General features: G+C 55.4%; 1 protein-coding gene across 2 annotated transcripts in view; it reads left to right on the forward strand.

Annotated features, from left to right (window-relative positions):
* The window catches only part of CELSR1 (cadherin EGF LAG seven-pass G-type receptor 1), a 190,015-nt gene that overhangs the window by 77,777 nt on the left and 89,976 nt on the right, over positions 1-22,262 (forward strand). For both annotated transcript variants that reach the window (XM_077949321.1, XM_077949322.1), the window contains exon 2: positions 4,457-5,095. In XM_077949321.1, coding sequence (XP_077805447.1) covers positions 4,457-5,095 — 639 coding nt within the window. The remainder of the gene's footprint in view (positions 1-4,456; positions 5,096-22,262) is intronic.

Below are 22,262 nucleotides of genomic sequence, written 5' to 3' on the forward strand. Positions count from 1 at the left end.
AACAGAGAGAGCCCTGGCACTCCTGTGCAAGAACTGAAATTGGGATGTGGCAGATGGGAGTGAGGGGTCAGCATGGGGGGTCCTCCAGTGAGGGACCCAGGGGTGAAGCTAGTGTCTGAGAAGGCGGGCAGTGCTCCAGCAAGGGAACGTCCAAAGGCCCTGGGACAGGAAAAGCTGTCACAGGATGACAGGGACAGATCACGTAGACCACAGGACAGAGGGGTGTGGATTTTATGCTGGGTGCCATTAGGGGCCACAAGGAAGCAGGGTGATGAGGTCAATATTTTAGGAAGACCACTCTGGCTGCCACATGAGGATGATGGTGGAGGGAAACTGAGGCTGGCAGACCCCAGGGGTGTTCAGCTTGTGGCCAAGCAATGCCTATGGGTCATAGGCTATTTTTAAGATTTTTCTTGTTTGGAGGGAGACAGAGCCTTGCTCTGTCCCCTAGGCTGGAGTGCAGCGGCGCAATCTCAGCTCACTGCAACCTCCGCCTCCCAGGTTCAAGCGATTCTCATGCCTCAGCCTCCCAAGTAGCTAAGATTACAGGCACGCACCACCACGTCCAGCTAACTTTTGTATTTTTAGTAGAGACATGGTTTCACCACATTACCCAGGCTGATCTCGAACTCCTGACCTCGTGATCCACCCGCCTCAGCCTCCCGAAGTGTTATGATTAGAGGTGTGAGCCACTGCGCCTGGCCGGGCCACATTTTTTTAATCCATTAATCTGTGGGTGGACATAGGTCACTTCCGTGTTTTAGCTCTTGTGAATAGTGCTGCTGTGAACAAAGGTGTGGTTGATTCATCTTTTCATTTTGTTACAAAAAGAATTGCATTTGTAGCAACCCAAATAGTACATGCGAATTGTAAGACATCTGAATAACACAAAACGAGCAGTAGAGAGGCAGTTCTCTCTCTGCCACCCCATCCTTGTGTGTCCTTTGTAGGCGTCGCTGCAGCATCCTTCCAGAGTTTTCTATACATATATAACATGTTCGTGCATAAGTAAAGCAGCCCCTCACAAAATGGGATCACGCTGTGCATATCCCTTTCATTTTATTTGCACATATTTTACACACACTGATATTGATGACAGCGTAATAGTCCATTGTGTGGCCCGTCTCATTGGGTTATACGTTTCCCAGCTGATAGGTGTTTAGGTGGTTTCTTTGTCTTTGGTGTGTGTGTTTCGGCTTCCAGAAGGATGATTGCTTAAGCTTAGGGTCGCTGAATGTTTACAATTTATTTTTGGCAAAGGAATATATAAACGGAATGTAGCAAGTTACAGTTATTTATGAGCATTGTGTAAGGCAAAACTATATTAACTTAGGTTAACATTGTATAACACATTGTTTAGCATGTTAATTTATTTTAATTGAATTATGTTAATATATGTCAGTCTGCTAGGGCTGCCATTTAAAAATACCATAGATTGGGTGGCTTAAAAAACAAACATTTGTTTTCTTACAGTTCTTGAGGCTGCAAGTCCAGAATCAGGAAGGCAGCGCGGCCGGGTTCCCGTGGGCTTTGTTCTCCTGGCTGGTAGACGGTGCCTTCTTGCTGCGTCCTAACGTGGAGGAGAGGAGAGCTCTCAGCTGTCTCTTCCTGTGAGGATGCAAATCCCCTCGTGAGGCCCCACCCTCGTAACCTCATCATTAACCCTCATTACCTCCCAGAGGCCTCATCTCCAAAACCTATCACCTTGGGTTAGAATTTTGAGGAGACACAGTTTGTTTACCAGCAACACGTTAGTATCGTATATGCTGGGCAGTGAGGTTTAATGTTTTAAGTTGATGAGTGGTTGGTCTATGAGTGGACTGTATTGGTTTTGGTCGTCTGGTGCTGTGTAACAAAGCATCTCAAACCTAGTGGCCTCCAACTCCGGGCGTATTATCTACTCACAGTGTGGCCAGGCTCACTGAGGGGTGGTCTCTGCTCTGTGGTGTCCGGGCCCTCCCTGGGGTGGCTCAAGCCTCAGCAGCCCGGCGGGTCACATCTGGGGTCTGGGGCTTCCGTTGGCCGGGGCCCTGGACGGGAGTGCTGCCTTCTCCGTGACGTGCCCTCTCTAGTGTGGGGTCTGGGCACCAGGAGGAAAGAGGCAGAACCTTCCAGCCCTCTTGGGGCCTGGGCCAGGAACTGGAGGATGTGTTTCCTGCCACATCCTGTGGGATCCAGCCGTCCCAGGGCCCCCCTGCTCCAGGGCAGAGGAGTGGAGGCCCCCCTTCGGAGCGGGAGCCCCCGGGCTCAGGGAGGGAAGGAACGCAGTCTCTGAGGCCGTCTCCCACCATGTCCTTTGCCTCGGACCTTTTGGCCTCATTGTTGTTTTTCCCCACTCCTCCCTACAGCCACCGGTCCTCTGCCTCTGGGCTCTGCGGACACCCTCTGGGCTGCTCCTTCCCGCTCGGAGGTGCTCTGTGGCAGTTGCCAACACAACTGTGTAGCCTCGAAGGGCTCTGGGTTTATGCCAGAGCCAGAGGCAACCTCCCTGCACCGAGGTTGTACAAATATTAATGTCATATTCTGAGTCCTGACTTGCCACACTGTCCTGAGGGCCACCTGGCAGAGCAACAGCACCCAGGGCACGGCTCGGGTGTCGTTACTGGGGTGGGAGGTGGGCACCCCCAGCCGGGTGTCGTTACTGGGGTGGGAGCCGGGCACCCCCAGCCGGGTGTCGTTACTAGGGTGGGAGCCGGGCACCCCCAGCCGGGTGTCGTTACTGGGGTGGGAGCCGGGCACCCCCAGCTGGGGGTCATTACTGGGGTGGGAGCTGGGCACCCCCAGCCGGGTGTCGTTACTGGGGTGGGAGCTGGGCACCCCCAGCCGGGCCCACGTTCCTGGCTGTGAAATTTGGCTTCCGCCTCTGTTTTCCTCACCTGTGAACCGGGGGTGATGCTGGTTCTGTTATAATCTCTTGGGATCTTGGGTCCACGGCACCTGGACGCCTCTGTGGCTTCTGGAGTGGTTGCATTTCTTTGTTGTTTAGACAAATTACATGACTCTAAGTCCCTCTCATACGTGACTGGTGGCTCCTGGTGCCGGGAAAGTGCCGGGAAAGTGCCGGGTGTGGAGCCACCTGCTGCTCTCGTTCTGTTTCTTCTTGGGCTCCCCGCGTGCCGCTGTGCTTGTCGGGCACGTTGCTGGGCTCGGGGTGACACGGCGGCCTCTGGGCCTCATCACCCTCCAAAGGCCTGGACACTTCCTCACAGTCCCCAGAACGAGAGGGCGGAGGGCCTGGCCCTCTCCGGCTCCCTGCCCGGCTCCTGTCCTCCTGACTGGAGCAGTTACTGAGGCCCAGGACTCTGAGGGGTGACAGGGGCCCCACACTCCATGGAAACCAGGCTGGGAGCTCTCGTGGGGGCCACAAGCAGGGGCCTCATGGGGTGGGGGCTCCTGGAACACAGAATCTGAGCCAGGCCTGGAAGACCTGGACTTGGCAGGCTATTCTGCAAATCCCACCCCACATCTGAGCCTGGCCCTGGAGGTGGCAGGTGAAGGCTCCTGGGCATGGGCCGCTGCTCTGTCCCTGGGAGCCACTGGTACCCATGGCCCGCTCCTTGAACACCTTGTCCGATTCTGGGCCTGGAACCAGTGATGCATGCGCCTTTGCAAACAAGGTGTTCCACCGTCTTGGCCTCAGACTCCTAAGTACCGCACGTGATGATGTGTTTACTGCTGGCTGAGGCGCCACTGCGTATCTTTGTAAAGCTGTGCTCCTCAGCGCCTCCTGTGTGCTGGGCATGTGGACTTGCATGGGGGGTAGCCGAGCTAAGTGGGACTCTCAGCACAGCACGTCGGTGAGGACATCCCCCGGGCAGGACCAGGGGGGCTTGCCAGGCTCTGCAGAGTTTGAGCTGAGCTGTGAGGACAGGAAGAACTGTTGGGAGGTTGGGCAGGGTAGGATCCCTGGAGGCCAGGGCAGGTGCAGAGGAGGTAAAAGGGGGCTTCAAGTCCCCATGTGGCTGGACCAAAGCGTGTGAGGAGTTTTGGGCAGTGAGGGGCTGAATCCCAGTGGTCGTCAGAGTGCCCTGCTGAGCGCTTTGGGGCCCTCTGAGGGCTTCGGAGCCAGAGAAATATGTGATTGGAGCTGTGCTTTAGGAAGCCAGGGTGGGGGCCAGGGTGCCGGAGCAGGGAGGGCCAGGATGGTGATTGTAGGGGCTGGGGGCCAGGGTGCTGGAGGAGGGAGGGTCAGGATGGTGATTGTAGGGGCTGGGGGCCAGGGTGCCAGAGGAGGGAGGGCCAGGGTGGTGATTGTGGGGGGTGGGGGCCAGGGTGCTGGAGGAGGGAGGGTCAAGGTGGTGGTCGTGGGTGGGGAATGGGGAATGGGGAGTGGGGAGTGGGGATGCCCACGCTCTCTCCTTTGGCAAGCATGCCTGAGGCTGCTCCTGGGATGGGGCCTGTAGGACCTGTGACTCCAGCAGCATCTGAATGACCCCAACTTTCCTTGTGTCTGCAGACGGCATCCACAGCGTCACGGCCTTCTGCACCCTGCGTGTCACCATCATCACGGACGACATGCTGACCAACAGCATCACTGTCCGCCTGGAGAACATGTCCCAGGAGAAGTTCCTGTCCCCGCTGCTGGCCCTCTTTGTAGAGGGGGTGGCCGCGGTGCTGTCCACCACCAAGGACGACGTCTTCGTCTTCAACGTCCAGAACGACACCGACGTCAGTTCCAACATCCTGAATGTGACCTTCTCGGCGCTGCTGCCGGGCGGTGTCCGTGGCCAGTTCTTCCCGTCGGAGGACCTGCAGGAGCAGATCTACCTGAACCGGACGCTGCTGACCACCATCTCCACGCAGCGCGTGCTGCCCTTCGACGACAACATCTGCCTGCGCGAGCCCTGCGAGAACTACATGAAGTGCGTGTCCGTGCTGCGCTTTGACAGCTCGGCGCCCTTCCTCAGCTCCACCACCGTGCTCTTCCGGCCCATCCACCCCATCAACGGCCTGCGCTGCCGCTGCCCGCCCGGCTTCACCGGCGACTACTGCGAGACGGAGATCGACCTCTGCTACTCCAACCCGTGCGGCGCCAACGGCCGCTGCCGCAGCCGTGAGGGCGGCTACACCTGCGAGTGCTTCCAGGACTTCACTGGTAGGTGCCTGGGGCCTGCAGGTGGCTGGGCTCACCCTGGCTTTGTGCACGCGTCCCCAGGTCTCGTGGCAGAGGGTTTCGGGTGGTTTCCTCTGTTTACTTCCGTCCAGGGAAAACAGCTGGAGCAGGGGCGCTGGGCCCAGGTGTGGGCTCCATGAACTTTGAGATGATCTCAGTAACGGTACTTTTTTTTTTTCTTTTTTGAGATGGAGTGCCACTCGGTCGCCCAGGCTGGAGTGCAGTGGCACAGTCTTGGCTCACTGCAACCTCCGCCTGCCGAGTTCAAGCGATTCCCCTGCCTCAGCCCCGCAAGTAGCTGGGATTACAGGCACGTGCCACCACGCTCGGCTAATTTTTGTATTTTTAGTGGAGACGGGGTTTCACCACATTGGTCAGGCTGGTCTTGAACTCCTGACCTCATGTGTTCCACCCGCCTCAGCCTCCCAAAGTGCTGGGATTACAAGCATGAGCCCCCGCACCCGGCCAGCAATGGCACTTTCTTAGCCAGCTCGGGGCTTCCCTGACCGTAGCCCACGGTCACCTCCCCTGCCCGACTTAACTGCCTGCTTTAGGAGAACAGTAGGACAAGGTTACAGGGTGAGATACACTTAAAAGAAAACCTAAACGCACGAAGTGACATGAGTTGCTTTTAAGTGGCTCTCAGGTTAAAGTACTTTATTCCAGATTACAGGCTTAATTGGTTAGCGTAAAACAGTGGAACCGGGTGGAAAGCGTTGAGCCATTAATCATTTGGGTCTTGAAATCCCGTTGTTTCATGCTCCCTGTCACCGTAGAAATTTCGTGACTCATTCCCCCGCTTCTGAAGACGTTCTTTCCTTGATACGTCCTGACTCATCACCAAGATGAATTACTCCAAATGTAGCCAACGGTGTTTTTAAAAAATAAAGAGCCACCCCGAGAGGTACAAAAACACACGTTCTCTGCATCTCAGCCACAAATCTTGCTTTGGTCTTTGATCGTCTGTTCCATAAAATGATGGCTCATTTGAAAAATGAGTTTACAATGGTCCCAGTGGTGAATAGTCTCTCTTTTTTTTTTTTTCCTGAAAGCTCTCTGGGATTAGGTGGGATTTGGTTCATACCGGAGATAACGTAGAGACTCTTCCATCTACCGAGTCCCCGATTAATCTGTTTAATATAAACACCTGAGCAATCGTTAGCTGCTCGTTAGCAGCACATAGCACAAGTTTATCGAGCTTATAACAAGGGTTTGAGGTATTAGCAGGTATTTATCAGGCAGGAAGAGAGCAGGGGAGCAGAGAGAGGGGAAGGATGGCTTCCAAGGTTCTCTGCATCAGAAGTGGAGGGAAAACCACCAGTGTGGGTGTTGGCAGCCCGATGCAACGGGGCTCCCGGCTCTGACCTCTTGCACCCCAGGTTGGTGGCCCTCTGGTCATACGGCGGGTGGAAGGAAGGCACTGTGGTCACCTGCCCCGTGGTGTTCCCACGCCTGCTAGTCTGTGGCTGTCTGTTGGTGCCGTCTGCATCTGGGGCTCTCGCCCCGCTGTCTCTCACTGAGTGCTAATCCTAGATTCCTGGCTATACCGGGGCTTGGCTGTGGGCAAGGCAGGCAGGCAGAGACGGCGGGAGACCCCCGCCTCCCACAGCCCACACCTGTGTTGGGTTTGGGGGTGGGGATGGCTCCAGGTATGAGCAGGCCTGAACCAGGCCCCCTCCCCTGCTCTGAGTTTCGGTGGATTCCTGTTCTGTATCAGCTTCCCAAGGTGCCCTTCCTCCCCTTTGCCCCTCACGGCCTTGAGCGGGCTGCTCTGCCTCTCTGAAGCGTCAGCTTGGATGTAGCAGCGGCCAGCACAGTAAGTGCCCCTTCCCCGAGCCAGTGCCCGCCATGTGGCCTGGGTGGATGGTGCTTCGCCGACTTTCCTGCTTCAGATGAAGAAGCCGTGGCCGCGGGTCCCTGGGAGGGGCCTGTTGCACTCCCAGGAGTTGGCAAGGGCACCATCTTTACTCCGCAGATACTGAGTACCTACTGTATACCAGGCCAGCGCACAAGCCAGACCTCCCCCGGCCCATTCCGGGGGGTGACCAAGTTCATTTGCGCCGTTGGCTCTTTCATGGGTAGAGGGGACCATGTAAGCACCTCCCACCTCTGGCTTTGTCAGACGAGTCAGAAGCCTTAGGGCAACGTCTCACGTGGCTTTGAGACCCGGCATCGGCCTCCCAGGCCGCCAGTCCAGGCTGCAGTAAGTTTGGGGCCGCACTGGGCAGGGGTGGCCGAGGCCTCTGGGGATCCCTGTGCCAGCAGATCCCCTCTGAAGATGATTGACCCATTGGGGGTAATCCACATTCTGAGCTTCTCAGGTTTTCTTTTCATCAGGAGAGTCATTTTTAGAAAACTAATGACTGGGCAACGGCCAAGTCTGTCATCACCAATAAGACCCACTAACATGTAATGATTGGCATGAGACTAATTTGAATCTCTTTGGGTACCAACATTATCATATGTATTTCCCTCGGAGATAAGGCTAATTAAGACTGATTATTTCTACTCCGTCCCTCTTCCTCCCCTTTTCCCTCTTTCCCTTTGAAGCACTCCTTTTTCTGCATGGAGGTAATTGAGCTCATTTATTCACGATGAAAGTGGCGCTGTCGTCACAGGGGTTTTATTACTTGCTCTCTGGTAAGCCGAGCTCGGGGGCCTCACGGTTGCAAGGCTGGAATCAGCCCAAGTGGCTGCTGAAAGCCCCTAGCTTCCTGTGTTGCGGGACAGGAGACAGCAGGAGCTGGATGAAGGAAGTAGCAATTAATTTCAGGAAAAGCTCAACAAATTTGATGCTGGAGAAAATACTGACAGCTCTCCCATGTCCCTGAAATCCATTTGGGCCTTAGAGAAGTCCAAGGCCCCAGGGTCTGTGGATTGCCCTGATCTTTGCACGGAAAGGAGGGCTGCCGCCCGCTCACGACGTTGGGACTGTGGTTGGGGTCTGCCACCATCCCACTCTCCGAAGGGACAAGGATAGGAAGCCTTAAGGCTCCGGCATCTCAGATGTGCCTGGGACGCCCTCCCAGTTTCTCCGCTCCGCAGAGAGTTCTAATCAACCGTGAGAAGCATGGGCTTGTGTTCCTCGGTTCTCAGCCCCTCAGTCTTTTCGTAAACAGTGTAGTTCTGCTTTTTGTTAAATGGCTCAAGGACGTGGGCAGGCTCCGACTTGGCTCTTGTTCCGCCTCCCCTCTGTACCTGCTATCCCTTCATCTGAAACGTGTCTCCTCCCCATCCATCTGCCCATCACGGGCCTCCCTGAAAATCTGCTTCAGCAGCTGTCCTCTGCTGAGAAGGTTCTGGAAGTTTCCCGACCTCCTCGGATGGATCATAGGTTTCCTCCCTTGAAGCTTCCTGGGTGCCTTGTTTATGCTTTTGTCGGTCGACCCCTGTGCTGGGTGTGGTTCACACACTTCCATGTCTCTGTCCCTCAGGATGGCAGGGACTGTAGCTAATGGTCGTGTGTGTGTGTTTGTGTGTGTGTGTGCGCGCGTGAGCGTGCACATGTTTTGAGACAGAGTCTCACTGTGTCACCCAGGCTGGAGTTCAGTGGTGTGATCTCAGCTCACTGCAACCTCTACTCCCGGGTTCAAGTGATCTCCTGCCTCAGCCTCCTGGGTAGCTGGGACTACAGGCATGCATCACCACGCCCAGCTAATAATTTGTATTTTTAGTAGAGACTGAGTTTTGCCATGTTGGCCAGGCTGGTCTCAAACTCCTGACCTCGCGTGCCTTGGCTTCCCAAAGTGCTGGGTTTGCAGGCGTGAGCCACCACGCCTGGCCGGACTATAGCTAATGTTTGGTGAGTGCTCTGCTGTGCTGGTTACTCCTCTAGATGATTCTACACGTATTTTCTCATTTACTTCTCAAGGCAGCTCTAGGACCCCATTTTATAATGGGTACAAGACATCAAAGCCTCTAGCCCGGTGGTTCTCCACTGGGGGTGATTTTGTCCCCAGGGACGTTTGACAAAATCAGACCTTTTTGGTTGTCACAGCTGGGGGCGGGGGTGCTGGAGGGATGAAGCCAGGAATGCTGCTTGGCGTCTGTAGTGCACGGGACCGCTCCACGGCGGAGAACCGGCCTCATTGCTGAGGGCAAGGACCCTGCTGCTGGCCCTGCGGAGGGTGGGGTCAGGACTCAAACCCGGGCATGCTGGCTTCTGAGCTGCAGCTGTAGACCCTCGAGGGTGGAACGGCCGGCCAGATTTACCAGCTTAGATCTTTCCGCTTGCATCATTTCTTTTTTTTTTTTTTTGAGATGGAGTCTCGCTCTGTCACCCAGGCTGGAGTGCAGTGGTCAGATCTTGGCTTACTGCAAGCTCCGCCTCCCGGGTTCACGCCATTCTCCTGCCTCAGCCTCCTGAGTAGCTGGGACTACAGGTGCCCGCCACCTCGCCCGGCTAGTTTTTTTTTTGTATTTTTTAGTAGAGACGGGGTTTCACCGTGTTAGCCAGGATGGTCTTGATCTCCTGACCTTGTGATCCGCCCGTCTCGGCCTCCCAAAGTGCTGGGATTACAGGCTTGAGCCACCGCGCCCGGCCGCATCATTTCTTTAACAGCGTTTTGTAAAAGGCACCTTCTGTGCTGGTTCAAAGGGCCAGTGTGATGGGCGGTCTGCAGCGGCCCAGGAGGGACTTTGCAGCTGTTAACCTCGCTCCCGAGGGGCTGGGAGGACACTGTTCCTTCCCCACAAGAAACCTGACCTCATTAAATCAGGCCTGGCCTTAGAACTCGGTTTTGAATCCTGGTGTTGCTCTTGGTGTCTCCTCTCCCTAATTAAACAATCACGACCACTCACTCAGTACTAAAATGGGAACAGGCTGGGCGTGGTGGCTCACATCTGTAATCCCAGCACTTTGGGAGGCTGAGGCACGTGGATTACGAGGTCAGGAGATTGAGACCATCCTGGCCAACACGGTGAAACGTTGTCTCTACTAAAAATACAAAAAATTAACTGGGCACGGTGGCCGGGTGCCTGTAGTCCCAGCTACTCAGGAGGCTAAAGCAGGATAATCGCTTGAACCCAGGAGGCGGAAGTTGCAGTGACCCAAGATCACACCACTGCACTCCAGCCTGAGCGACAGAGTGAGACTGTCTCCAAAAAAAAAAAAAAAAAAACAACAACAACAAACCTAGGAACAGTACTCTGTACTGGTTACCAAGAACGCAAGTCCTGGGCTCTGCTCTTCCTCTGCCTTTCCCATGTGTCTGTGACAACCCAGGAGGTGGGACAGTTGCCATCCCAGTTCTGTCAACACCCAGGTGCAGCACCGGACGGGTCGGTCTGGATCCGACTCAGGGATCTCTTGTGAGAGGTGAGTTTCACAGCCGCCCCTGGGAGGGTCGGATGCCCCGGACCTCCAGCCTCTCCCCTTTGGTCCCCTGGAGGACGTCCCCAGTACCAACTCCAGATGCTTCCTGCTCTGACCCTGCTTCCTCTCCCTGTCCCTCATTTCAGCCCGCGGGCTCGCGGTGGATGCCCCTTGGCCCCACGTTCAGCCTCTTGCCACAGCCTAATGACTCTGCCTCCCCCGCCCAACTCTTCTCTCTGCTGCCTGTCCCTGTTTTCATGTTATCACCTTGGGCCGCCTCCTGCCCTTCCTGCCACCCTCATCCTGCCCTCCCTGCCACCCTCATCCTGCCCTGACGATCCCCTCTTCACAGAGCGCCCAGAGTGTACACGTTTGTCACATCAGTGTTCAAGCCTTCCTGGGGTGACCGGTGCTCCAGTATAAAGTGCAGTCACTGGGCCTGTGGCACTCAGAGGTCTAGCCTCATCCCCGGCTCCCCATGCTCAGGTCACTCTGGCCTTCGGGACACACACTGGCCCCTCTCACCGTGGCACTTGCCCCTCCAGCGCACCTTCCCCCAGGTCTTCCCTGAATGTTCCCTCCCTGTCCCCACTCCTCTGTCCTCCCTGCAGCCCTCACCCCCATGGCGGTGTTTGCTTGCCATTGTCACCTTCCTCCCTCTGCACTGGATGCAGACAGCAGCGTCCTCTGCCCAACAGAACATGCCCACGGGCCTGCAGCAGGTACCATGTGCAAATGAGACAAGGGCTGGCCATCCCACCCCTCTGGATAGGCCAGAGATAATGCCCTCGGGGCCTGAAGCTCATTCTGTGTGTGGTCCAGGTGCCGCCTGTGCTGCCTCTGGTGTTGAGCTGGGAGGAACAGGACCCTCCAAGAACGCACACCTCCCTTCCCTGTCTCCTTTGCCCCTTCCTAGGGGACGCTGAGGTATGTCTGACTTTGTCCCGCCCGTGTGGGCACTGGCTAAGCTCCCACGTGGGTCTGCCCTCGTGCTTATCACAGCCGTGAGCGGGAGCGTGGGCTCCAAGCCTCTGGGCATTCCCGGGAAGCACTTCCCTTCCTCATCTCTCTCCACGCCGTGAACGGGTGATTTGTCCCCACGGTAAGGTCTTCGTCTTCCCATGGGGCGCATTCCCGAGCGGCAGCTCCGATATCACAGGAAAGGCGGGTTTCTCTGCAAGGCTGAACATCTTGGAGGGGGACGGCAACAAGTCACCTTCACTCCCCTCACGTCTGGGTAAAGGCAGACCCGGGTGCCCTTCCTGTATGCATCAGTGGGCCAGGGCTTCTTTCTTAGGGTCGAGTTTATTCTTGATCTCCTGCTTTTAGGGCCCCAGGGGCTGTGAGAATAATCTTCTCCCCCCCGCCCCGCCGAGATGAGTCTCACTCTGTCACCCAGGCTGGAGTGCCGTGGCATGACCTTGGCTCGCTGCAACATCTGCCTCCTGAGTTCAAGTAATTCTCCGGCCTCAGCCTCCCGAGTAGCTGGGATTACAGGCATGCACCACCACGCTTGGTTAATTTTTGTATTTTTAGTAGAGACAGAATTTTACCATGTTGGCCAAGCTGTTCTCGAACTCCTGATCTTCTGATCCGCCCGCCTTTGCCTCCCAAAGTGCTGGGATTACAGGCATGAGCCACCGCACTTGGCCAAGAATAGTCTCTACGAGGCTGCTGAGCTCAAAGCCTGCCAGTGGAGGCCATCCCTGGGCCCTGTATGCCCGCGCCACCTGGACTTCCAGGAGTGTTGGGTGCTCCCTAGCTGGGACCTTAGCTTGGTCAGGAACCGAGTAGGTGAGTAGCCACTTGGGAGCACTTCAGTGCTGCTGGCTTTGAGCTTTGTACAAACTCCTTAGGCTGGGACAATAGCAATTGTCCTGTGTGAGGGCCCCCCCGGCTCCTCCCCTGTCGGGGTCCCAACTGTCCCTGCGAGGGCCTCCTGGGACCAAGGACAATCTATGTAGGTTCAAGGACAGAGAAACTTTTGGTGTAAAAATATAATCACCTGTGTGCTCATGGGAAAATGTTAAAAATAAATTCTGGCCCCTGTCCGATTCTGTTGTAAAATGTGTGCGTCACTCTGGCTGTGACTTTTATTTTGGGTTCTCTCATCAGAGTCACGGGGTTTCCATCTTCCTGTGATCTGCTGGCACACTCATCCATCGCAGCCTGCAGGTTCTGCACTTTTAGACAGGGTCCTCATTCATGGCGAGCTCTGCCATCACCCTTCGGAGTGACGTGTGCTTAGCACAGGCGCACACGTGGGCCGGTGCTCACTGCGGCTTCCAGGATTAAAGCTTCACTTCCAAGTGTGCCTAGTAAAGTCGCAGTTAGTCCTTAAACTTGAGAGTTAATTATCATTCAAAATGAAAATCATTACATAACCTATAATTAAAATCTCAAATAAAGCAGAAACAGAATCCTTTCTTGGGAAAACATGCTTTTCAGATAATTCAGGATTACTTCAAGTTTTTCTCTCCTTGGTGCTTCTCAAGGCTTTCGCATTTGGCTTTTTCTACAGAGTCCACGTTTCGAGATTTGCCATGTCTCTGGTACGTTCCTGGAAAGCTGGGGCATTATTTCATTTCTGGGTAACTCTGTTTTCTATTAAAGTCATGCCGGGGGATTGGGGTGTGGGTAAATTTAGCCAGGTATCTCCTGTTCTCCTCCACACAATTTCTTCCCCAAAGCTGGGGCTTTTGATAAACAGAATTAGTGTCCTGTGCGGGGTGTGTAGGCACAGCCCAGCAGCACTGGGGCCCAGCACGGTCCTCGCACTCACCCTGCAGTCCTCCTTGGGCTTCCATGAGCTTCCTAGGGCTGCTGTAACCAATCCTCACAAACTGAGTGGCTGAAGACAACAGAAATCTGTTGTCTCTAAGCCAAGCGCAGTGGCTCACGCCTGTAATCCCAGCACTTTGGGTGGATGAGGCAGACGGATCACTTGAGGTCAGGAGTTCAAGACTAGAGCCTCTGTAATCCCAGCCCTTTGGGAGGCCGAGGCAGGTGGATCACCTGAGGTCAGGACTTTGAGACTAGCCTGACCAACATGGTGAAACACCGTCTCTACTAAAAACACAAAAATTAGCCAGGTATAGTGGCAGGCACCTGTAATCCCAGCTACTTGGGAGGCTGAGGCAGGAGAATCACTTGAACCTGGGAGGTGGAAGTTATAGTGAGCCGAGATCGCACCACTGCACTCCACCCTGGGTGACAGAGCGAGACTCTGTCTAAAAAAGAAAAAAACAACCTCTTGTCTCACTGTTCTGGAGGCCAGAAGTACAAAACCATGGTCCCTGCAGGGCTGTGCTCTTTCCGAAGGCCTCAGGGGAGGACCCTTCCTGGCCTCTTCCAGCTTCTGGTAGCCCTAGGTGGTGTCTGACTCACGGATGCATCACTGCAGTCTCCGCCTCCGTCCTCACACTGTTCTTCCTGTGCACGTCTGTCTCTGTCCAGGTTTCCCTCTCATTGTAAGGACACCGGTCATTGGATTAGGACCCACCCTAATGATCTCATCCTAAGTTGATTACAAAGACCCTATTTCCAAACAAGGTCACTTTCAAGGGTACTGGGAGTTAGGAACTGAGCATATCTGGGGACACAGTTCAGCCTTGGGTGCTCCTTAGCTGGGGAGCTAAGGAGTTTGGGAACCAGGGCTGCTGGCGCTTCTCACTGGCCTGCCCGTCGCGTGTCTGCTAGGGCCACAGGCCACTCTGGGGTGGGAGGTGGGTTTCTGTGGTGTGTTTACCTTTGCGAACGCTAAGCACGGGAGCAGAGGGTTCCCCACGTTCCACCCGGACAGCCTGGAGGTGGGAGAGCTGAACTAGGTGTAGAATGTGAGTCAGTGAGAAACAAACATCTGCCCAGCAGTGTCTGGCCCACAGTTAGAAAAGTGGCCCGAAGACGAGCCGCATGCAGTAGAAACCTCGCTGTGGTTTAAAGCGCACGCCGTTCCCCGTGACTTCGAAGTCGGTGGTGTTAAGGGGAGACAAGGCTGCCCGGCCAGGCTGGCTGCAGGCCATGGGTGTCTGTGCGTGCACTGGAGGGATGCCGCTTCTGCAGAGGGAGTGCGAGCTCCATGAGAGCAGGGCTGGGCTCGCTCGCTCACCCCTGCACGAGTCTCCTGGGGCCGCTGTAACATTTCCACACATGAGGGGCTTAACGCAGCGCAGATTCGTTCTTACTGTTCTGGAGGGCAGTCGGGGGCGTGGGCAGGGCTGCTCCGGGAGGCCCTGGGGAGGGCCCTGCGGTTCTGCCTTCCTCAGCTGCTGGAGGTCACCTGGTCCTCGGCCTCTGGTGCTTCCTCACCTCACTCCGACCCCTGCTTCCACCACTGTAGCACCTTCTGCCCCTCACCCTCCCACCTCTCATAAGGAGCCTTGTGATGACTTTGGGGCCACACAGTAATCCGGGATGGCCATCCCGTCTCAAGATCCTTAGTGACATCCGCAAAGTCCCTTAGGCCATGTGAGGTCGCACATTCTTGGCTTTCAGAGATGAGGATGTGGACACCTTTTGGGGTCCATTATTTTACTGACCACAACCTCGGCATTTAGCACCCAGTAAACGTTTGTCGGAGGCACGCGTAGCGAGCAGGCCCCACCTTCGGCGTTGTGGTGGGGGTCTGGCAGTCCCTGCCGTTTATAACCGGCCGCGACCTGGACCCAGGGCTGCCGGGAGCTGTTGGGGAATCCGAATTGAGCCTCTGCCCTGAGAGTGGTGACCCAGATGACCTCGGGGGCAAGTGCTGTCTGCTTTCTCACCCCCTTCCGGTCACCACTGTCAAGCCCTTTCTCTGGTGTGGACAGACAAAGCTGCCTCTGTCCTGGGGGCCGGGGGACAGGCTGATCACACGCCTCTGGTCTGCCAGGGCTGGGTGTAGGGGGGTGACACTTATCAGATGAAGCTGGCTGGACATAGTGGGGGCAGACTTCATATTAGCAGTTCGTTACCCCCAACTCCAAGTGATGAATGAAGAATTCGGGCTCATTTCTTCTGGACGTTGATCTGTCCCTAGGGCACTGTCTGTCCTGGCCTGCACTGGTGTGGCCAGGGGAATTTGAACCGTTGGGGTGCTGAGCAGCCTTTTTTCGTGATGAGTGAGGTTTTGGCTGGCATTCCCGCTGAGCCCGGGCACGCTGCTGTTTGTAGTTGGCACGGTCTCCCTGCATGCTGATAACGCACTGGGCACGCCCCTTCCAGCCCTGCTGTGCACAGCTGCCTGGCTCACCTCCCTCGGTTGTCTTTCCATGTCTAGCAGGAGCGTGACCAGACCCTGGCCCCACATCTTGCCTCCCGCCGAGGCATGGCAGGGCCAGCCCTCTCCCTACCCTCAGGAGCCAAGCGCTCAGTGGGGCGCCAGACTGCACAGTGCCCTCTCCCTGGGTGCAAGACCCAGGCCCATCCCACCCGAATGTCCCCACTCAGCCCTACCCTCCCTGGATGAGGCTGTGTCCAGGCTGTGCCCACCCCCGTGGTCCCTGGAGAAAAGCAACTCCCGAGGCCTGCAGGGCACAGGGGAGCCCCGCCTGCCCCACCGTGGCACTGTCTTCTTGGCGTGTGCTGGGCCCCAGGGTGGCGTGAAGACTGCGTCCCCCCACTCCAGGACCCGGGGAGTGTTGACTGGGCCCTGTCTGCCCTAGGTAGGACCCACCACCAGGCTCTGCCTCATCTCAGGTCCTGGAGGCCTCCTGAGCTGCCACCAATGTCCTTCTAAAGAGAGCCAAGTCTCTGGCCCACCCCTTGGCTTAGAAGGACCCTGGGTTGGCTTTGAGGGGGTAGGAAGTGCTCTGCAGGGGGAGCCGAGATGGGGTTCTGTACCCCAGGGTGGTGCTGGGGCTGCAGGGACACTCAGGTCCTGGTGATCAGCAGGGCTGACCATCCCCTAAGTGCCAGCTGTGTGTACCCCCGGTGCCAGGGACCAGGTGTGGTGGTATCCAGAGCCCTGTGGTTACCCGTCTCCTACCAGTCTTGGCAACCAGGACTTTCTGAGTCCACTCGGGCCCGGGAGATGCTGTGTGTGTTTGGCGCACCGGGTCCTCATGCCGCTGTCTTCCCGGTGCCACAAGAACCCTGGGAAACAAGGGGTGTTGTATCTCCCGTGCTCCAGGTCTGTGTAGGCTCCGGGAGATGCTGGGAGGTTTCAGGGTGCTGCTTCCTCAGGGGATTGACCCCAGAAGAGGGTTGCTGCTGACTCTGGCTGGTTTCCTCGGTGTGTTCTGGGCCTCATTCTCCTAGGACTTCTGTGGTAAGTGATCACAGACGGGGCACTGAAAACAACAGACATGCCTTCCCTCAGTGCCGCAGCTGGAAGGCTGAAATCGAGGTGTTGGCAGGGCCGGCCGTGCTTCCCGGAGGCTCTAGGAGGAGCCCTCTGCCTCCCAGCGCCTGGTGGCTGCAGGCCTTGGCTTGTGGCTGTCTGGCTGCAGGCTCTGCCTCCCTCTGTACCAGCCCTTCCTCTTGTTTCTAATCTTCCTCTGTGCTCATTTTGTGATAATTCATGTTGTGATTGCATCGAGCCCACCTGCTAATCGGATTGCCTCATCTCAAGATCCTTAACTTAATTGCGCTTTTGCCATATAAGTAAAATTCCTTGTTTTGCTATATAAGGTCACATTCCCAGATTTTAGGAATGACGCTGTGGACACATCCTCTTGGGGCCACCATGTAGCCCGCTGTGGGGTGGGTTATTTCCTAGTCTCCCCTCCATCGTCGGTGTCGTGGAGAGGGAGGTTGTAGGGAGCCCCTCTTCTGAAAGGCTGTGTCCCCAGGGGCGATTCCAGGCTGGGGTCGCCTGGGCCTGCTGGGCCTGTGTGCTGCCGGAGCCTTTGACTTGGAGCTGCTGCAAGCACCCGGAGACCGTCACACGTGTACCCATCCTTCAGGTTCGGCAGGATTTCCAGCCCTCAGTGTGTAGGTGACTCCTGTAAGAAACAGCAAAGCAGTGGATCAGTGGGAATCATTTTTCTTTGCTGCTGGAATGCGTTTCTTATTTTTTTAAATGGGTGTGTCTGGAGATCTGGGAATTTGCTTCGGAGACACTAATGAAGTCATGCAGAGAAGGCCAGCCCTGGACAAGCAGCTTCTGCAGTACTGGGCTCCCCTGGCCTCCCCCTTCCCAGCTCCCTCCTTGTGGGGTGGGGATCTGGGTCCCCCTGCTGAGGCCTTTCCTGGTCGCCTTGCCAGATGGGACGGGACTGGGCTGCCTGTAGGTGTGACTCAGGAGGGATTCCAGGTGCAGAGCAAGTCACCAGGAGGTGAGAAAGTCAAACAATGCATGAAACCCAAGGGCAGACAGGGGCGCTGACAGGAATGCAGTTCCCGGTGGGAGCTGGGGAGGAGAGGGCGTGGGGCGTGGAGGGGTGAACGGGGTGCCTCCAGTCTCAGGAAGACAGTGAGGAACAGGAGGAACAGGGACCAGTAATAGTAACCTTGCCCTTGTGCAGGTGTGTAGCTCACAACCGTAGCAAATGAACTGTTTCCCTCACACCAGCCTGTTAGTGCTGGGGAATGCTCCTGGCCAAGAGAGACAGAAATCCCTGCCTCGGGGGATGGATTTATTACAGCTGGGGAAACTGAGGCACCAGCCAAGATCTTGCTCAGGAAAGCTGTGTCCTGACAGCAGTGCCGTGGGGGTTTGGAATGGAGTGCTTAGGTCCCTGCAATTCTGCCCCCTGGGCAGCCCCTCCTACCTACAGGGACATTTCAGAGGGGCAGCTGTCCAGGGAAGGTGGTGAGGTGGACTTATTCTCTGGACCCATCCCTGCAAGCCTGTGTGGACACTAAGGCGGATGCAGGCTTAACTCCAGCTCCCACCCATGCAGCTGTGTGACCCAGCACAAGTTACCGCCCTCTCTGAGCCTTCGTGCACTCATCTACCAGCCAGGTGCTGCGGCCTGCCTTGTAGAGAAGGTCATGTGTGGATTATGCTCACCTCTGGAGGAGGTTGCTGTGAGAGTGCTTCTCATGTCCTTGTCCCCAAATGTGGACCTGGGGATAGGCAGGCTCAGAGAGCGTCACCTGAGCTGTTGGGGCACCATGTGGCCCTGCCCTTTGTGTGTGTCCCTCCATCTCTATGTCAGCCTGCCTTGCGGGGCCAAGTTGGTAGCACGTCCTCCCCTACAGCTCTGTTGCTGGACAAAGGCCCTGGTGGCTGGGGGCCTCTGCTGGCCTGGCTTCTGCCTGGGGCTGCATGCCACAGGGGTTCTGAGGTCCCCAGGAAGAGGCATCGTCCTGACTGGCAGTGGACTGCTGTACATGACCCATTGCCTGGGTTGCAGCTGCCTGGCTTTTCTGTGCAGCTCCTGTGCCTGGTGGGGCCTCGCTGGTGTGGGACTGTCATGTTGCAGAACAGGAAAGGTCTGGGGCTTTGCCTCCACTGCCCTGTGGTGGGAACCCCTGTGCGTGCCTGAGGGCATTCAGGTGAGTGTGTGTGAGCACGTGAGCCATGTATGTTGGAGGCTGGAGGTACTTTCTCAGGTTTGATTGGAATCTGGTGGGGTGGAAAGGGCTTGGCCGGGAGCCCCAGCTGTGCCTACCCTTTCTGGTCCTGACCCTACTTTGATGGCTGCCCTGCCTGAATTCTGCGGCCTGACCCCTCCCCTCCCCTCATTTCCCCTCCCCTCATTTCCCCTCCCCTTCCCCTCCCCTCCCCTCCCTTCCCCTCCCCTCCCCTCCCTTCCCCTCCCCTCCCCTCCCTTCTCTCCCTTCCTCTCCCCTCCCCTCCTCTCCCCTCCCCTCAGCCTCCATGCCAGCACCCCTTCAAAGCTTCCCCCTCTGCTTTTTCCATCTGCTATAAGACTCTTCATGTATTTTTGGTTTTTCTGAACATCTGACATTTTTTTACCTAGATGGAAACTCCATGAAGGTAGGATCTGTTTTGTTCATTCTTATAACCCTAGTGCCTAAAGAATGGCCCATGCTGGCAGTTTATTAGATGGATAAGTGGGTGGAGAGACGGGTGGGCAGGTGAGTAGGTGGAAAGGTGGATAGATGGATGAATGATTGATAGTTGGATGGGTGGGTTGATGCATGATGGGTGGTTGGATGACTAGATGGATGTGTGATGGGTGGGTGGTTGGTTGGTTGGATGGATGGATGGATGGATGGATGTGTGATGGTGGTTAGATGGATGAATGATGGATAGTTGGATGGGTGGGTTGATGTGTGATGGGTGGTTGGATGGCTGGATGGATGTGTGATAGGTGGTTGGATGGATGGATGTGTGATAGGTGGATGGCTGGATGGATGTGTGATGGGTGGTTGGATGGAAGCTGGGTGAGTGCTTGGAAGCTGGGTGGGTGGGTGGATGGATGAACAATGGATGGGTGGACGGATTCATGGGTGAATAAGTGGATGGATGGAAGGGTGCAGGGGTGGGTTAATGAGTGGGGGTGGGTGTGTGGAAGGATGGATGGATGAATGAATGGAATAACAGATGGGCAAATTCGTGTGGTGTTTTATCATTTCTGACATACCCATTTTCTCTTAGAAACCCTGTAGTGTTCCCCTCTTTGCCTCCTATCTGTGTGTTTTCTCTGGTAGTGAAGTTTCTGACACATGAGCCACGCTGCTGGGTTGTGTCTTCAAGACTGTGCTTTCTGCATCCTCGGATCCAGTGTTAGGACTGAGCTCTTTGATGGGGCTCTGAGTTGACTTGAGGTTTTGTGTGTTTGCGTGAAATGACCTGACTTTGAAATTGTCCTATGTTCCTGTTCCTGGGCCCTTCCATTCACTCCTTGTTCTCTGTTCTTGTGTTTCGTGTTGATCATTAATTCTGCATAAACTAAGGCTTCCTCAAGTGCTTGAGTTTTGTGGCCTTTAGAAATTCTAGTTTTTCTAGTTCAAAGCTCTTAGCTGTCTCTTAGGACCAGAAAGGAATTGTCTTTTTATTTATTTAAGAACTTAAGTGGTCAATCTTTACACGCCCTTCCCCTCTTGGAGCACGTTCCCAGCCCTCCCCCAGGTCCTGAGGTTCTCTGCCTGCTGTGTCCCCTCTCTGGGTGAGCCCTGGGACCCTGCGTCTCTCTTCTCCCAGCTCCTGGAGCAGCCCCCCAGGGGTAAGTTCTGGAGCTCCTGAGCCAGGGGTTCACATCAACATCCCCTGGCCTGGGGCCTCTGCACCTGTCCCCATGCCCTCAGTCTTCCCTGGGCTTGTGCCCAGCCCCCTGCCAGAGTCTCCATGTAATGATGCCGAGACCCTCTGGACATCCCCTTCCTTGTTCACAGACCAGCACCTGGCACCCGCCTGCAGCAGGTGAGCCGTTTGCTGAAGCCCTGTGAAGCTGGGGCTTTTCTGGAAGCCCCTTAGGCCAAGGGTTGATGGCTCTGGTGCTTGGGTCTCTGGGCAGGCCGGGCAGTGCACCAGCGCCAAGCCTGGTGTGGGACAGGTCCCCAGTAGTGGGGCAGGTGCATGAGGCCATGAGGACTGGATGGGCCTTGGCTCCTGGGAGCTTTTATTTTGCCATTAGGAATGCTTTTCTGGCCGGGTGTGGTGGCTCGCGCCTGTAATCCCGGCACTTTGGGAGGCTGAGGCCAGCAGATCACCTGAGGTCAAGAGTTTGAGACCAGCCTGGCCAACATGGTGAAACCCTGTCTCTACTAAAAATACAAAAATTAGCCAGGCGTGGTGGTGTGCACCTGTAATCCCAGCAACTCAGGAGGCTGAGGCAGGAGAATCGCTTGAACCTGGGAGGTAGAGGTTGTGAGCCGAGATCGTACCATTGCACTCCAGCCTGGGTGACAGAGTGAGACTCCGTCTCTATTAAAAAAAACAAACAAACAAAAAAAACCACAAACTTTTCTGTACGATAGTCAGGAAGCTGAGCTCTGTGTCCCTCCTACGGGGAAAGGGGGAGCTTTTGGCGAGCTGCATGCGTGATTGAGTATAGCAGTAGGTTTGCCCAGTGGACTCTATCCTTGTCATGAGAGGCGAGGCTGCCATTGTAATGGGGGTGTGCAGAGTACAGGGGAATTTCCCCCAGGTTTGAATGACTCAGCAAGCCTTTGACTCCAAGCAGAATCCTAGGGTGTAAAGGGAACACCAAATTTATTTTGAATCAGAATTCCTGGAAAAGGAAAGATAAAGTTAAACCCTGATAGTGAGCATAGCTGAACATTTATTTTATTAAAATAGTGTGTCTTATAAAAGCTCTATTAGAAAGTAAAAGATACAGAGCTAAAAGACACAGAGCTCACTAAATATGACCTGAATTATTTACCTTCAGATGATTTTAGAATGAAAAACTGTCGTATGACATCTCTTTTCAACCCAGCCGTGGTGGGAGCATTTACAAATGCCCCCAATTCGGGATTCTCCCTGAGGGTTGGTGGGGAGTGATCCCTCCACCTACCTATAAACAGCACTGTAATCCACTCACGCTTTGCTTCACTTTATCTTCTGTGCAGTGCTGTGCTGCAAATACTTAACTACCAACCCTTGCGGGGAATCCTGAATTGGCCGCGTTGTAAAGGCTGGAGGTGCTGAGAGTCTGCCCTAAGGAACCCAGAGACAGGACCTTCCCCGGCTCGCCCAGTTCATCCAGAGCCCAGTTGCTCACAGTTCTCATGGTCCTTTAGTAAAAAAAGAAAAGAAAAGATGTTTTAACTATAAAATTATTTCACCTCATCAACAGCTTTCCTGCACTATTTGAATCAAATACATGAATTATGTGGTTTTGTAACTCATGGATTAAGTGCAGGCATTAATCATTGGCTTGGAACAGGGGAAATCCTGGTATTTTATGACTTCATTTCACAAGCGTCTGTCAGTACCTGCTATGGACCCAGTTTCCCCGCCCCCCACCCCCCCCACCACCGACCCTCCCCCCCACCGAC

This window comes from Macaca mulatta, chromosome 10 (assembly GCF_049350105.2).
Source record: "Macaca mulatta isolate MMU2019108-1 chromosome 10, T2T-MMU8v2.0, whole genome shotgun sequence".
Classification (NCBI taxonomy): Eukaryota; Metazoa; Chordata; class Mammalia; order Primates; family Cercopithecidae; genus Macaca; species Macaca mulatta.